This window comes from Passer montanus, unplaced genomic scaffold (genome assembly GCF_014805655.1).
Source record: "Passer montanus isolate IOZ18808 unplaced genomic scaffold, ASM1480565v1 scaffold97, whole genome shotgun sequence".
In the NCBI taxonomy this organism is placed as follows: Eukaryota; Metazoa; Chordata; class Aves; order Passeriformes; family Passeridae; genus Passer; species Passer montanus.
The window spans coordinates 1,328,428-1,345,717 of record NW_024375145.1 but is presented as its reverse complement, the minus strand read 5'-3'; the positions used below and the strand labels follow the sequence as shown (position 1 = coordinate 1,345,717).

The following is a 17,290-nucleotide window of genomic DNA, read 5'->3' as shown; positions in this document are numbered from 1 at the left end:
TGGGTGGGTGGTGTGGGGGGAATATAGTGGCAGGTTTCTGTGGCTTAGCACCTTGAGAGATGAGCATTTCCTTGGTGCAAATGCTCGGCAGCTTTATTCAGTTCAGGCCTTTTTGGGGAAAACACATCACTTTTTACGAAGATAAGCTTTGGGTCTTGCATATATATATATATATCTATGTATATCTATATATCTATATATATCTCTGTGTGTATAGGTTTAAGTTAGTTAGGAGGAAGTGTTCTCATGAGCAATATTTGTTACAGTAAGTCTGAAAAAATGGTTACAGAGCACTTTTTGAGGCAGTGGAATCACAGCCTGGGTAGATCCTGACCAGACCATGCCACAGCTGTCAAAATTCAGTAGCTAAAGACCCTTTCAGCCTGGGTGGGATTAAGCTTCACAGAAGTAGCTGATGGTGTAGAGATGTGAAATATGGTGTTTCTGAGGAGTGTAGAGATTAAACAAGGAAGTTTTCCAAAGGCTTTAAGGAAAGACATATAGATGTAATGCCTTTTATGAAAGAAATCCAGTGGTTACTTGCTCAGTAGGTGGTTTTGGTACTCCAACCTATGTACATGGCTTTCTTTGTTCTTGGAGGAGGGTATTTAAGAATTTTCTGATGTTCTTACTATTTTAATTTACCATTTTTAATTCCAAAACTATCTGGAGAACCAGGCATCCTAAAATGTAGATAATTCCTGTATCCTGGTGATTCTTACACAGGGTACATGTGACAGGGTTAAAGGAAAGAAATGAAACATGCAAATAGATTTATGTGCCATTTGAACACTATCAGTGCTAAAGTCTGTGTCTGTTTTATGTGGATATTCACTGTCCACTTCAACATGGTTTATATTTGAAATTAAATGTACAGTCCTGGTCATTCACAGTCAAGAAATGCAAGCTGGAATTGAGAGGAAGGTTGTGTGGTATGAGAGATAGAGAAAGTAACACGTATGTAGCCAAAGCCACATGGTGCTTTAGTCCAACAGAAGAAATTACTGGCTGAGAAATTTATTTATCTATAAATTGTGGAGTCTGAACATGACAGAGGGAAAAGAGTGTGTCCTAGAACAAATGGATACAAATTGTGTGTGTGGAGACAAATTAGGAAAAAATAACTGAGCTACACTAAAGAGATGAAGAAAATCTTGTGAAAAGTTAAATTCCTGTATGAGGGGGTCTGTGTGGCACTGTTTCTTGTGATTGCACAGAGCTGCAGGTCCCAGGAAAACTGATGTTCAGACCTCCATCCCATCCAGGAAGAGCTTTCAGGATCAGAGCCTGCTGAGCATGGGCTGGATGAGGGGTGGAAGGAGAGAAAGAGCCTTCCTTGTCCTTGTGGGGATGGGTGTCAGTGTGTTCTAGCACCTGGTGATGGTCCCAATTGTCCCAAATTCTCTGTGGTTTTCCTCATTTTCATCCTTACAGGGCCCACATCACCATGAATATGGGGGGTTGAGGGTGTGAGGAACAGTGGATCACTCTCAAAAAAATACTTGGGAGCTGCTCCCGTGCCAAATAGTGGATCCAGAAGGAATTTTTATTTTCCAGTGGACATGGAGGTAATAGGATGGCAGTTGTGAAGGTTTCTGCAGTGTGTGGTAAAAACCTGAGAGCAATCTCAATCACGTCAGCTGTTTTGCTCTGGAGTAGATGCAATGCCTTCATCAGGGGGGGGAGATTTTTACAGGCAGGGTTTTTGTGCTAAACTTGTTTTTTGGAGCTGGTGATCATATTTTTACACTGTCTGATGTAACCTGACAGATTTCTTGGCTTCCATGGTGCTGTGTAATTTTTTCTAGCTTCCTAGAGTCTGCTGTTACAAAAGCAACTTCTGCTTTCACGTTGTCATCACTGTATTGTGCAAGTCTAGTGTGCTCGTTTTATTACCACACCCAGGGATGTCATAGTTACTGCTGAATGATTTCCCTCGAGATAATAGTGGCACAGCTTTAAAAAATCAAGACCACTCACTGATTGACTTAAGAAATAAAAATGGTATAATGCTTTCCAGATTCAAGCTTGTAACAATACTTTCTTTGTGTAAGTGTCAGCATCATTCATTTGTAGGTCATATTCTTTAACCCTGTACATGAATTTTCATTAACATTTTTCTCTTTTAAATTCTTAGGTATTTTCATAGTGAAAGCTTATTTTTATCCAAGTGTTGATTCTACCTTCTTTCAGAGACTGTGGAGTAGGAGAGGTAGCTGATATTTAACAGGGAATCACAGCCTGTCTGTCTTGCAAGAGCTCCAGTTCTCAGCTGAGAAAAAGAAAGTTGCTGTATCTCATGTGCAAGGCAGAACTTCCTTTTGTAACAATTCCTCTAGAATTCAATTAATTCCAGTTTAATTAGTTTTAATTAAGACTCTGTAGGAAAGAATTTGCTGTCAGCACCAGCAGTAGACAAAGCCATGGGTGGGGGACTTCAGGGTAGCTCACCTGTACAGCTTTTAACAGCTTCCCCTTGCAGGTTTTTTCTAGGTGGCCACGGAGCTGGTAAGGAGAACTGGGGCACCTCTGCTGTGAAAACAGGCTGAGAAAATTGGGTTTTTTCACGCTGTGAAGGAGCAAGTTGTGTGGAGACCAGAGAGCAGCTTCCAGGACGTGAAGGGGCTGCAGGGAAAGGACCTGGTGTTGGGAACTGGGGGGGACAGGACAAGGGGGAATGGGTAGAAATTATAGAGGGGAAGTTTAGGTGAGATATTGTGAAGGAATTGTTCTTGGCAGGGTGGGCAGGCCCTGGCACAGCTGGGGCTGCCCCTGGATCCCTGGCAGTGCCCAAGGCCAGGCTGGATGGGTTTTGGAGCATCCTGGGGCAGTGGAAGGTGTCCCTGCCATGGCTGGAGTGGCACTGGGTGGGATTTATATCCTTTCCAACCCTTCAACATTCTGTGATTCTGTGCTGGGAACAGGGCAGTGACAAAAGGATTTGTTGTTGTGTGGGTCTGCAGGGCTCTCCTGCTCCAGCACAGGGGTCACAGCTGCTTTCACAGGCTCCAAGAAGCCAGACAGGGACTGCACAGCTGCTCCGTGCTGGTGGGCTGCTCTGGAATTTATTTTTTCCCCCCCCAACAAATATCTTCTTTGATATTTCCCTGGTGAAAGGACATGGCTTGGGCAATACCTTGCAGGAGGCAGCATCTGTCTGCGAGGATGTAGGTGTTTGTGGGAGTGCTAGCTCAGTCTGAAATGCTGTTTTAGGGGCAGAGCACAGGGATCTCTGTGTCTCACCCAGGATAGGAAAAGTTCTCTGTGTCTCACTCAGGGGCTGGAGCAGTGGAAGCTGAGTGAGCTGAGTTGGAGCCTGTAACAGGCTGTACAAGGTCAACTCGTGTGGTTAAACCTCTGTCATTCAGTTCACACGCTGGAGATATTTTAATTTCAAAATCAGACCTAAGTGTCTGTGAAGTGTGCTCTCTCCAAAAATTATTTGTTAATTAGTTTTCAAAACAGAGGAGGAAAAATTTAAATACTGCGGGTTAAGATTTAATAGGAGAGATAAATACACACAACATACACATCTATAAATACATCTATATCTATACTTCTATATCTATATATCTGTATACCCTGCCAGGACAACAAGGACAGAATCTATCTAATTTGTGGCAGTATAGAATTCCTTATATATACTGTGGGTCAAAAACATTGTTAGAAAATCTTACTAATACAGGGAGAAATCACAACCAGCAAAACAGATGTAATGAGAGTTTCCAGCATGATTTCTTTTTTCATATAGACACAGTGAAAAATTGTTGTTATTTGAAATACACTCACTGTTGGTGCTTAGTTTCAGATTCTGACTCAGAAGAGAGGCATTGTTGTGTGAATGTCTCCTTTCAGTGCATAACCTCTGAAAATTACTGCCTTAGGTATGATAATTCTCATATGTAATGGAGTGAAGTAATGCAAAGATTACTTAGCAGATATATGTTGCTTAATGCAAAATTAAAATTCACTGCCTCTCTGCAATAATGTGACTTTCAGTTCTGGAATCTTCTGTGAAAAAATGTGTTGTATCATTTTTTAATATCTGTTATTTTCTGATGTGAAGCACATCTTCCTGTAAGCATAAGAATCTAGAAGAAATACTGAGAAACTTCTCAGTTATTTCTGAAATATTTTGTATCTTTTGATTAAGATGACTTCTTTCTTCATCCCTAGAAGACAAACAGTGGGCAGGGTGAGAGTTCAGGGGAAAATGGCATTTCTGTCATAAGCTTCTAATTCTTGTTTTTATTTCTTAAGTTCAAAATACAGACCTGGTGGATAAGTGATGACTGATTTTGGATTAAGGGAACACAGTTTTCTAAATGCTTCTGTGTTCATCTTCCTGCACCTTTAAAAAATCCAAAAATTCGAAAAAATAAAATCCCAGCAAACAATGAAACAGATATTGAAGGGCAGCAGTGTATCAGTCACAGTCAGTCTGTTGTCCCCTGGGACCTCTTCCAGGTCTGCTCCCTCTCTGAATAAATGAAGTGTTTAGTGCTTCAGTGTTTTACATAATGTTTTCTTGAATGATCTGAAAGGGGAAGTAGAAAGCACATTAGTTACATCTGCAGATGATGCAGAGCCAGAGAGCTACAGCAGCTGTAAGGATGGCGAGAAATTTAAATTCATCTGGGGAGCAGCAAAGTGCAGGAATTTACAAAGCTAAGGGGAAAAAAAAAAATCTAAAATTCACCGTTACAAATTTACAAAATCACCTCGGAAACGTGATCCAAACCAAAGACGTGTTGCTTGTCAAATTAGCTTAGTGAGGTGTTAATGATGTTTTCTTTCACTCCTGCAGTAAGCAAGAGCTGTTTACCTTGATATCCCACCCGGGTAACTGTTTGTTGTGGTATCCTGGTCTTTAACCACCTCCACTGCATCTCTCTGGAGCTGTTTGCATTTTCCCTACTGTGGATTTGGAGATGAAGGACAAATAACTGAGCTGTTCCTTGCTGTGGCTGCAAGGAAAAATCTTAGCAGTGTGTGGGGAAAACTAACATCTCCTTCTCAGCAATACACTTTTTCCCCCACCACACTTAATTTTAATATAATTATATCTGCGATTTACACGCCTGCCCCAAATTCAGAATCCTTGGATGTAAAATTGTGTTATTTTCTCATCTTCTCCTCTGCCAGTCTGCTTTCCAGTTCGGGATGCCAGCAGGACTCCAGAGCAGAACTGCCCCGAGATTTCTATTTCCTTTGGGTTGTTTTTCCCTGCTTTGGGAATTCGGTGGGCCTTTTTGGCTTATCAGCCTCTCAGCACCGGGCTGCTGGCGGGGCAAACACCACTCAGCTGTAATTTGCCCAGATAGCAGCGCTGCTATTGTTAGTGCTGACGTCTTTGTGTTAAATAGCTGGTGTAAAAAAGGAACAGGGATGGGGATTTTGGTGCACTTTGTGTGGATTTGTGCTGTGTGAGGCAGGCCGAGAGCAGCCAGGCAGTCCGGGATCATGGAATTGCTGGGTGCTTTGGGATGGGAGGCGCCTTAAAGCATCTCATTCCACTGCTTGGGACACCTTCCACCATTCCAGGCTGTCACGTTAGTTTTGCTTTAATTAGGGCTGTATCCAAACATTCTGTGTTTTCCTGGAGGCAGCTGGATAATGTGCTCCCCACGGCTATCCTAAATTAAGATTAGATGGCTGCGGGAGAAAGGGAGATAAAGAAGAGCACTTGTTTTGCAGAAAACCTTACTATTTTTTTACCTTTTTTAGCTGATTTGCCAGCACCTTCATGATAAATTTAGCCCTCCTGGTGATGGGTTTGCTCTGCTCACCTTTGTGAGCCTCCTAGAAATGGTCCACAGTTCTCAGTATCCAAGACAGAGGCAGGACAGTGAATTTTATTGTGAGAAAGTAGGTAATAGTCAGTTGCTTCACATAAAGCCTGACCTAAAGGCTAAATTAAAGATTTGAAAGTCACTTAAAGTCAAATTAAAGTCAGTGTTTGACTTCAGTACCTGCAAAGATGGACCCATATTCTGTGTCCCTGTAACAGTGCTGGGATTTTTATTTTTTTTTATAATTACAATTGCATTTGGAGTGTCTGGCATGATTTTGGTTGTGCAGTGGCACCAGGCTTTCAGAATAATTCTACTTCAACCTGTTTCAGGATTATGAATTTTTTATTGTTTTTGTGCAGTGAAAAGTGTAATTTGTTTCTCCTGATTAAACATATTTGCCTATACCTGGCCTCAGTTGAATACATTAAGGCAGAAGACAGAAATGATGTGCTCTCCTTGCTATTTCCTTCACGGTAAAAGGTTGTGATGCCATTTATCTGTGCTACTGTGCCTCTCTATCTCTGTGAATTCTTTATCCAAATAGCATGGTGGTGGCTTGCAAGTGATGAAAAACAGTTTCCTTTACACAAACGTCCATCTTTGTTACTGCTGTCAGACAGCAAGTGTGATATTCAGGGGGTGCACGCCAATCTGTGGGCTGCTGATAGTGTAATCTAATTTCCAAAAATAAATTAAAAGCATCTTTTCATCTGTAGCCATCAGATGTACGCCTGCTAAAGACAACAACACTTCAGAGGCAGCACATGTGAATTTGGTGGCTAATTGGAAGTTAAACCTTCGGGTTTTCCACATTTTCTGATAGACTGACCTTGCTGAAGGAGGTCAGGGTGGTATCATGTGTTGGGGCAGAGACTTCCACAGATAAAAGGTCCACGTGGAAGGACTGTCCTTGTTTCAAACAATGTCTTTGATAGCTTTGTGAGCAGCTCTCACCCAGCCTTTTTCAGCCAAAACTTATGCATGGCGTTAGTGAAACTTGCATCTGAAAAAGGTAACAAGCAATAGGTGTTTTTTTAATAGATGTCTCTATGTAATTTTCCATGACCTCCCAAGTAAAGTGGGGAAAAATAAATCAAACCACATTTCTGGTTTTAACAGGTGAGGTGCCACAACACAGAGTGAACTTCTCCCTAGTGTGTACCAGTTACATTTATGCCTTTTTAAAGATGTTATAGCTGTGTATTCAAGTTGGAAAGATGGGTAATACTTCCCTCCATAGGGAAGTGCCACAAAATTTATGTCAGGCTTTTTGATAATCACAAGATGAGAGAGATGACCCCTTCTCCTTCTTCCACTCCCTCAAACTATTGTGTTAGTAATGTGTCTTCACCCAGGCTTGCATGGTCATAGCTCAGCAGGCACTGGTTTGCAGTATGGCTGAGCTATCCCTCCTTTAACATGACATAAAAAACAGTTTTCTGTAGTTTATCCCAGACCAGGCAAAACAAATGTGTTCAGACCTCCTGTGTGTCCTGTACAGCATCCCCATTGCTGATGAAGCACACTGGTTCATTACAGATCCTTTAACCTCACTGGCTTGATGAGGCTGCCTGTTCAATTGGAGGAGTCCTTTCATGATTAGGAACTTGCTGTCTGAACCCTGGAGGTGACAACTTGCTGGCTAGATTTTCCATATTAGCTGCAGAAATCACAGAATCCCAGAATATTTGGGGTAGGATTGTTATTGTTATCTCCCTTTAAACTGGAGGAGTGTGAGGCATTTCTTATGCTTATTAAAGACGTATTCAAGTTTAGTGGGGCAAAGCCTCAGTGGAGTTTCTTGTGCAGTTGAAATAATTCACTCTTTCCTTGTGTCTCAGTTCAGACTTGGATCTCTGAAGCTGCAGGAAGTCCCAAACCCAGCAGAGGTGATCAAAGAACTCATTGGTTACTGCCTGGACAGCCTGGGAAAGCTGCAGGCCAAAACTGAGCATCTGCAGAGGGAAAATGAAAGGCTTTTCAGCAACTGGAGCGACGTGGAGAGGAGGTGAGTTCCCAGGTGGATTCACAGGTGACACCTGAGAAGGTCAGCAGCAGTGGACAGAAATTTTTATTCATTTGAGATATGTTTTGAGCTCAGTTAACCACAGCCCATGTGGTTGTAGATCTCCTCTCTTTGACAAAAATGCAACTGACACTAAAAATTTGCAACTAACGGTGGTTTTAGCTTATAAGTTAGAAAAAAACCCCAAACATGTCAAAATCTGTGGAAATAGTTTCACTTTCTTTAGGAAGCCTTCTCATTAATATTATTTCCTATGATTCTTAGGACTGGCAGTGTAAATTATTTACATTTTTGTGTGGGGAATACATTGCTGTTTCTTTCATCTGTTTCCTTTGTTGAGGAAGCCAGAATTGAAAAATGAGTGCAGTATTATAGGCATAAAAGTACCATAATTTTTCAATAGATTTTTGTAATTGCTGTTGCATTTACAATCTGAATTGTCTGTCATTCTGTAGTGAAATCATCTATGCTTGTTTCAATAAGCATAGAACTCTTAGCACAGAGCAGTCAGAGATTTATCTTGCTTTTCTGTAGCTTTACCTGAAAAAACACAATCTAGGAAGATTGATGAAAGAATGCAGCTAATTTGTGTTAATTTACCTTGAAAAAGAGAGCCAGCTTTTGGGAGGAGTTAGTTTTGTTTCCCTCTCATTAAAATGAGTAACAGTTTCTCCTGACAGTCTCCCTGACAAGCAAAGGGCCTCCCTAAGTAGTGTTTTACTGCTTAACAGTGTAATTGAACAATAGTGTATTGTATAACCCGTGTTCTGTACTGCATTACACGCTGATGTGTAAGAGGCATTAGTGCTTGTATCAATTTCCATGGTGGGGTGGCACTTTTACAGAGCAACCCCAAAGAAAAGGAGGAAAAAGGGAAAAAAAAAAAAATCAGAGTTGCGTGACTTTGTTCTCAGTGCAAGCTGGTGGATTTCTTTAGCATGTTAATAGTTTTGGGTAGATGAGAAATGGTTTTTTTTTAGAATATACACTGAATGTTCTGTAGTCACCAGTCTTTGGCCATGTCTGTTAAATGCAGAATAAAACTAATTCAGAAATCATTTCCATTCAAGAAGTATTGGGCTTTTTGGTTTGATTTTTTGGGGGATTGTGGGGATTTCTGTTTTGTTTTGTTTGAGGGTTTTTTGTTTTGGTTTTGGTTTTTGGTTTTGTTTTTTTTTTGTTTGTTTGTTTGTTTTTTGGTTTGGTGTGGTGTTTTCTTTTTAAATTCTTGTTGCCACAGCCCAGTTCTACCCTGCTGCCTCCCCTTGCTGTTTCAGCTCCAAACGCTGCGAGTTGCCCCGAGTTGAACAAAGCTGTGGCTGTCTTTGTTCAGGAGGCAGGAATTCAGGATTTGCATCCTGCACCACTCAGGGTGCTGAGTGGTGGAACATCAGATACGGAGCACGTGGTGTGCAGAACTGCAGCCAGGGCATGCCAGCCCTGCAGCTCCCTCTGCTCACAGCCTCTCTCCTCAGGACTCCCTTGGAATTCAAACATAGCAGGCAGCCTTCTGAGAGCTGCTTTTGTGCCCCTGACTTGTGGGGCACTGGGTGGAATTATTCAGTAATCCCATTTCCATCTCCCTGTTTGAATTCTGTTGACCACACGGAGGTTTTGGTGAGCAAGTGGCTGCCTGGGGTTGAGTGTGTCTGTGATCATCTCAGGGGTGGATGAGTTAAAATATGTAAAATATAATGAAATAAAAGCAGAATAGCTTTTATTTCATATAGAAAATTCAAGGCCAGTTAATTCCTGGCCAGGTTGGACACTGGGGCTTGGAGCAGCCTGGGACAGTGGAAGTTGTCCCTGCCCATAGCAGGGTTGGCACTGGATGGGCTTTAAGGCCCCTCCACTCCAAACCACTCTGTGATTCCATGAAAATGGAGGTGGCAAATTTTAAGTAATAATAACCTGTAGCAAAATAATTCCTTGAACAATAAAAATCCAATTTCTGGTTTGGGCGTGGGGGATGTCTTTTGTTTTTGGGTGTCCAGAATTTGTGTAGACAAGGCAAATTCAAAATAGCTGCCAATTTATGTTGTGGTCATCTGCAGTGACAGTGTATTTAAACCACAAGCAGATTATAAAAATGCAAGCTAGGTACTTTGGGCTTGAATCTGAGTCTTCAGGATTAGCTCATCAGCATTCCATACCATTGCCAGTGCTGGGGGAAGGGTGAATCTGAAATGCAAGGGAGCAGTGCCATGAGATCCAGGAATCATTTTGGAGCACTGGGAACAGGGATGAGTACCAGAGATGCTGAATTATTTCCTCCGTAGTGTTGGATTGTGAAGGTTGCCACTAATAATTAAAGAAAAACAATTAATTTCACGGCTCATGTTCATCTCTGTAGAGCATGAGTGATTGCTCTGTGTTGGGTCAGCACTTGAAATCTTGTTTTTTATAAGGTGCTGGAGTGAAACCCAGCACTCAGTGAGTCCAGAAGGGTCCACAGAGCCACCCCCACCTGCCCAATTAATGCATCTCTGCCCCCAAGACCACTGCCTTTCACCAGTCTGCTAAACTATCAAATATGCCATATATTAGAATATTTTAAAGCCTCATAACTTTCAAGTACAGCATTAATGTGATGCTTCTGTGATGCTCAGTGTTTTGCCAAATTAATGCCATTCTGTGTCTGTATTTGGATGTGGATAGCTTTGAATGATGGGGGAAAAATAAATCAAAAAAAGGTGTTCATGTAAATGAAAGCAATCATATAAGATTAACTGATGGCATGCTACTAATTGGTTCTGCCCAGAGGGAAAAGTTAATATTCTCATTCTGATGTTCAAGATGCTAATTTTTTTTTTTCTCCAGGGACTAAAGAAATTGGCTAGTCTTGCAGTTGGTTTCTCCACTGTGCTACTCACAGCCCAGGCAGCAGCAGCCTCACTTCACTGGAAGTGTCCATTTATGTGGGTTTTCAGCAGGGGGTGTCTCAGCAGCACTCAGGGGCTTCACTGAAGTTATCTTAAATGGCACTTTGTTGGCCAAGTCAGCCACATTTTTCAATATTTGAACCAGCCTCAACTGCTCCAACACAAACCCAGTGCCTTGTCAAAGCAAAGGCAGAACCACTTTTCCTGGTTTGTGTGTGGGAGAGGGGATTATTCTACAGGATTTGATACAGGCAAGATTAGCATATTTTAGACAAAATCCTTTCCCCCCCACATCTTTACGTATATAGAAATAATTAGTATCAAGCATGTCCAGGCTCTTCTGGGCCCTGCATTAGGGTTTATGGTTCTTTATGAATTGCCTATTTATTCCCCACTAAACAGTTAACTTCCCTTTTGTAGGTGGAAAGTCTCCTGGTAGTTGATTAGTACCTATGATCTTTCATTTAGGAATTATTGAACTGATCTGTATGGTAATGATGTTCTACTATTTGCATTTAAATTAGATGAATTATTTATCAACTATCAAGCATATCCCTAAAGCATTGAACAGTAGGCTTAATGCTTCATGGGATTTCACACATTTCACCACAACATAAAAATTGTGAGATTTCTTTTTTTGCTATTGTCTTGCTTCCTACATCATATATGGTTTTGATCTGTGAACAAAATAATTAGTTTTTATGTAGGAAGTCTGTTGAAATCTCTTGCCTTATAAATTAATATTTTTAAAGTCTGTTACATGTCTGGGTTTAATAGCATAATAAGCCTTCTAAACTTTTTACAGCCTTGCACAGGCTGGTGAAAAATATGTTTTTAACTTATGGCTACTATACTTACCATGATCAGCAAGATTATCAGGATGTTTATTTGCTTCTTGTGTATACAGCTAATAAAATGTTTGTGGTTCAACCCAAGGACTGAAAGGTTATGAAATATAAGAATTAAATACAGAATTACATTTGCCACAAATCACTTGGTTTGTTGTGCTCAGGTTTGCTTGTGTTCCAGTTTTGCTTATGAGACTTCATACAGCCATATTCTTAATTTAATACTCCCATTGTGCTTCTTTTTATTGGCATTCATCTACCCACATGGATGGATACTAAATTCTTTTTAAAACCTGATGATATTTAAAACCCTGAAGATATATTTTCCTTTGAAGATATTAAGAGCATCTAAGCATTTTTATATTTTGGAATTTTCTTGTCCTATTCAAATATATTTCACACCAATGTGTGGTCACATTTGAAACCTGTCAATGTGAATCATACCTGTTTATAATCTCATGATGTGTATCCTCCTAAGGTATGCCCCCTGTTGTGATTAGCATTGAAAATAAAGAACATTTGGATTGTTTAAATTTTAGTTGTCTTAGGTGGAGGTGTGCAAGAACCTAAAAAAAAAAAAAAAAAAAGAAGAGCATGAAGAGAAAGGCTCACATCTGGAACTTTTCCCTTTTGGAAGCAGAGTTCATTGCATTTCTCTGTGGAAAAACAACAAAAAAAGGCTTATCCTGGCCTGTTTCAGACACGAGGTGCTGGACCAGCCGTGCGTGGTTTGGAGTGGGGATTCCTGGCTGGCCTCTGGACAGGAATGTCTTCTAGGGAACAGAATGATTGCTGTAACAGTTAATTTTGTGCTGCAGGCTGGAAAAATGCGTGGAAGCTAAAGAGGAGCTGGAGGCAGACCTTTACAGCAGGTTTGTGCTGGTGCTGAATGAAAAGAAGGCAAAGATAAGAAACTTGCAGAAGCTGTTGAGCGAAGCTAAAGAGTCTGCAGCGGATGCCAAGTGTGCAAGGTATTTAATTTCCCTGGGTTTCTTGGTGTGGTGCACATTTGGGTTTGGCTTAGTTCACTTTCCATTTCCTTGGCCCTGACAGTGAGTGACAGTTCTTCCTGGCTGAGTGCTGGGTTATCCAAACCAATCCTGGAAGTCACGGGAAGAGGAGGATTCTTTCTGGCAGCCCTGCAGGCAGCAGCATATTGCTGTGGGTGCTGTGGCCAGGAAGTGAGTGTTTGATGGATCTGTCCTGCTTTCTGCTGGGCTGCAATGGATTTTCCAATCAGATCATGTCCCTGCCCTTTCCATATTTCATACATATTCTCCCTGAATGATTTGATTCCTTTGAGAAACAAAAATACCTTAATTTCTTTCCCTTTCTTTTGATGTTTTTAGGGATAGTACAGCTGCTGCTCAGGTGGTTGTAAAGAGAGAAAACAACTATGATGCCAGCACTGATGAGGAAAGTGAAAATCCAGCACGGGCCTCGTTGCCATCAGGTAAGACAGAAAGCATTGTCTTTGTGTTATATCACAGGCAGGCTTTGTGTGAATAAACCTTAAGGAAGGCAAAAGACTACCTGACAGATTGCTCTGTGACAAGCCAGCCAGCAAGCCTTAAAAATACCTCTCCTGGAGCAGAGTACAATACTGGCATTTTCAAATTAGAGAGGGGAGGTTTAAAAGCATGTTGCAGGAGTGAAGGCACTGTCATTTCTTGCAAAGTGACAAATTACACACTTTGCAGAGCTAATGACAGTCTAACAGTATCTGAACCATCAACAATTCCGTTTTAAATTCTAGGAATCATGATGTGCATGCCGTGATTGATAAAGTGTAAAAGGTAGCTCCTGACAGTTTCAATAGTGTTTAAAAAGGGGAAAGAGAAGAGGTTTAACAGCTATAAAAAGAGCTGTGTGCATAAATGGAATGAAAGTGTATTTATAGCAGAATCCACTTTAATTTGTCAAAGAATTTTTGGCCTTGTGAAGATGCTCATGAAACTTAATCTGATGAATTTTTCCAGGACTAGAGCCTTGTAAAAAGTGTGTGGGATGCAGTGATGGCCCATTATACAGTACAAAATATTTAACTGTGAATCAGAATTTTGGCATGTTTGTGGTAAACTAGTAGGAATACCCAGGGCAAATGCTATCAAAGTTTCAAAGCTGCATTTCAAAACTGTAATGTGGTTTATATATATATATATGTATAGATATATACACACATATGTGTATAAAAATAGATACATAATCTTCCCTTCAAGTCTTCAAAGGTTCTCTCACTGGAGCTTTTTATTTCCACCACAGGTAAAGGTAATCCAGACAACAATGTGTTCCTGTAAAACAGCAATTTTCTGTGCACATTGGGAACTGGAAGTGATCAGGACCCTGGTGCCCCTGGCAAACACCTATGTCACTCATGTGGGACTGTTTGCTGAGGAATTTCTGGCTTTATATGAAGTAGGCAGAGCTTCAGAAAAGTGGAGGGAATTGTGATCAGAGAAGGAAATAATTTGATGCTGCACTGTGTTCTCCAGAAGTCTTTGCTGTCAGGTGGTAATTGATCAGTTCAGGTAACATGATGAGAAATTTGTATTGTGAAAAGGCAAGGAAAAGGTGTGGAAGGTGTGAAGCTTTCTTCTAAATTCAGTGGGGCCTGACGAGCTCAGTGAGAGTTTTGAGACAGAGATTTGTATTTAATAATGAAAACAAAACCCACTGCCCTGCTCAGGCAATCATGAGGGACTGGACTGGAAAATATACCAGCTATGTTTTCATTTTAGGTGCAAACAAAAAAATGGACTTTCTTTTGTCTTTGAGGGTTTTGGTACTGACAGGAAGTGGTCAGATGCAAAATTTCCAGATAACATGAAGATTATAAAGTTAATGCTCTGGGTAACACACTCTAGTTTTTCAAGGCAAAGGCACCTGAGCCCTCACAGTGAATATCCCTGAGGTCAGTTGGTGCTCATCCTGTGTGCACAGCTTTTTCTCTCAGAGAACAATGGGAAAGCACAGCTGGGTGCTGAATATCTAAGGTCTGTCCCAGAATTTTCACTCTCAAAAAGAGGCAGACCATGTCTTTCTGGAGAAAATAGTGATTCAGGGGTGAGTGGAATGAGTGGATAATGAAGCTCAAAGCTACATGAAGCATCAAGGACTGTAAGGCATAAAAGATAAGACAGATAATATTCGGGGGTTTTTTTTCTGTTTATCTTAGTTTTCCTATATTCTAATCTATCATTGCATTTCTTTCCCTTTTGGACTTGAAATGTCATGGCAGGAGCCAATGAGAATTAGGAGATCATTGAGGTAGTTTTAGTAGATATTGGTGAAATCCACAAACTAGAGATAAGATCATAATTGAAAAACTTCTTTGAAGAAAAGTGAAGGCAGGTGTGTTTATGCACACATAGATGCACAGTGGAAGTGCATTTGTATATGTTCATGTCTAAGTAATTCACTATTAATTGAAAAAGCAGCAGTGCTCTGCAGGTGATTGGGTTTGTGCTGAGAGAGAAAACTTGGGGTGGTTCCATCACAAGATAATTCTGTTCTGGCAGCTCATAGGGATGTTACACAGAAGCTGTGAAATCCAGAAAAAATAATTTTCAAAATCATCATCATTTGCAAAATCAGAAAGAAAAAAAAAAATATCAGGATTTGTTGAACTGCAGTTTAAAACTCTGTCTGAAGGTTTTTCTTCGTCACCAAAAATTGTTCTTCTCCCTGAATTTTTGGGGCACTCAAATGTCAGGATGTTTCAGTGGATATGGAAGAAAAATCTGCTGATGTTTATTAAAAGAAAATTGAATTACTTATTTAGTTTTCAGTCTGGTGTTGATCTGACACAAATATTGTAACAACACCCAATAAAGAAAAATATTAAGAAAATGAGTAAGAACGATTAATTTCAGTCTTTGTAAAGGGGCAGAATCTGGAGCCTAAAAGTTTATCTAAACTTTCTTTTTTCTTTTTTCTTTTTTTTTTCACATTTCCAGTACTATTTGTAGGTTTGATTTATGGTTTCTCACAGCAATTTCTGCTTCATAGTTTAAAGCAAAGATCAACTGAAACATGGTAGTTTTTGTTTTGCCTACACACTGGTGTAGTTAATGCTTTATGTTGTAAAGGGAGAAATTAAAATTGAACTAGTAAGTCTTTTAAAGCACTCAGAAAAAACAGCTGGTGAGAATTACACCCCGTAGAAATAGTACAATGTTTATAAATAATGATACATTTGTAAATAATACTGTGTGTGATTCTACACAGGAGCTTTGCCATGCCATGGGCACGGGGGGAATTTATTTGAAATCTTGTTTAGGGCTGTGAATGTGAGGTTGAGAAAGGCACAGAGCTCCTGCTCTCACTGCAATTTAATAAATTCTGAAGCAGCAGCCACAGATGATGTGTCAGGTCCTTGAAATGCCTGTGAGCTCCTGCTGGAGAGAGGAAGGAGGGGATGAAGGCAATCCTGCTGCTGCTCCTCATGGATGGAGTGTCAGGAATGTTTCTTGGGAGATGGACAGGGTTGGTTTTGCTTTGGCTTGCTGAGGTTTTGCTCCAGGGTTGGTGAGATTCTGAGAGTTGCCAAATTCAAATGTAGTTATTGTTTTCTCTACCTGTTCTTCAAAAAAGTTCCCCCGTCTGGATCAGAGCTGGAAAAATCTCAGAACTGGAGTGGGGTAAGGCTGTGGTTCCCTTCGTGTGCTGGTGCCAGCTGGACACAATTGTTCTTTAAGGGGAAAAAACCAAACCACAAACCCCAGAAATTGCCAACCTGTGTTTCTCTTAGCCCACAGGAGTGAGTGGGTGACTCAGCATGATGCCACCACACTAATGCAAGATTTTTCTGTCATTTTAGGATACAGAAACTCTTATTCTGTTAAGGACAACTCAGCTGTTACAGATCCCTCTTTCTTCCCCTATGCACTGAATTTTTCTGGTTTTGTTTACTGAGCCCTTCCTCCTCGGGATCCTGAAATGACAATATCAGACTGATAAACCATAATTTGATATAATGGCTGGGAATAATGGCTTTGTCCTGCAAATCAACTCCTTTCATTAACTGGAAAATGTTTTAGTGGTCCATGTGTCAGGAGGCTTCTAAAACAAGAGCAAGGATGGGATAAATGTTCCTCTTCTCTGCTGCCTTCCCCGGAGCTTGAAAGGTGGATGGAGGGTAACAGTTTACTCTTCACAGTGCCTGGAAAGTGACCAGAAAAGAGAATATGATTCCTCCTCCCAGGTGTATGACAAAACTGCAGGGAAAGATTTAATTATTGCAATCTATTGTAGATACAAAGGATAACATAACAGGTGGGACATAGGCAATGCAAGAAATTGTTTTATGATTTATTGTTGTTATTTTCATTTAAAAATGCTATAATATGTGTCTGCCTCTGGACAGAACAAGGCTGCTGTGCACCCATTTACAGTCAGCTTGCATCCTCTTTTATTTTCTCTTCTCCCTGAGTTCTTCAGTCATATTTCACATTGTAATTGGTAGAAGTTACCTCTCCTTAGGGCAAGGAGGGATGTCATGATCTGCCCTGTTGGATCAAATAAAATTTTATGATCTGTGTTTGTTGCCGAGGTGTGTGGAAATATTCCATATTTCCCCAGACATTCAGTGCCCACACTTTTCTGCATGTTTGATGACGAGGACAGGTTCAGAATTGGTTGTACTAAATTCTCTGCAGAGCTCACAGTAAATAAGAGCAAGCACCTTGCCATCTCCCACTGCCTCACCATGCAAATGTTCTCACCCCCTCCATTCCAGCT

General features: G+C 40.7%; 1 protein-coding gene across 9 annotated transcripts in view; it reads left to right on the top strand.

Annotated features, from left to right (window-relative positions):
- The window catches only part of XRCC4 (X-ray repair cross complementing 4), a 142,941-nt gene that overhangs the window by 48,548 nt on the left and 77,103 nt on the right, over positions 1–17,290 (top strand). For all 9 annotated transcript variants that reach the window (XM_039696331.1, XM_039696332.1, XM_039696329.1 and 6 more), the window contains 3 exons: positions 7,637–7,803; positions 12,370–12,522; positions 12,901–13,004. In XM_039696331.1, the coding sequence (XP_039552265.1) occupies positions 7,637–7,803; positions 12,370–12,522; positions 12,901–13,004 (424 nt within the window). The remainder of the gene's footprint in view (positions 1–7,636; positions 7,804–12,369; positions 12,523–12,900; positions 13,005–17,290) is intronic.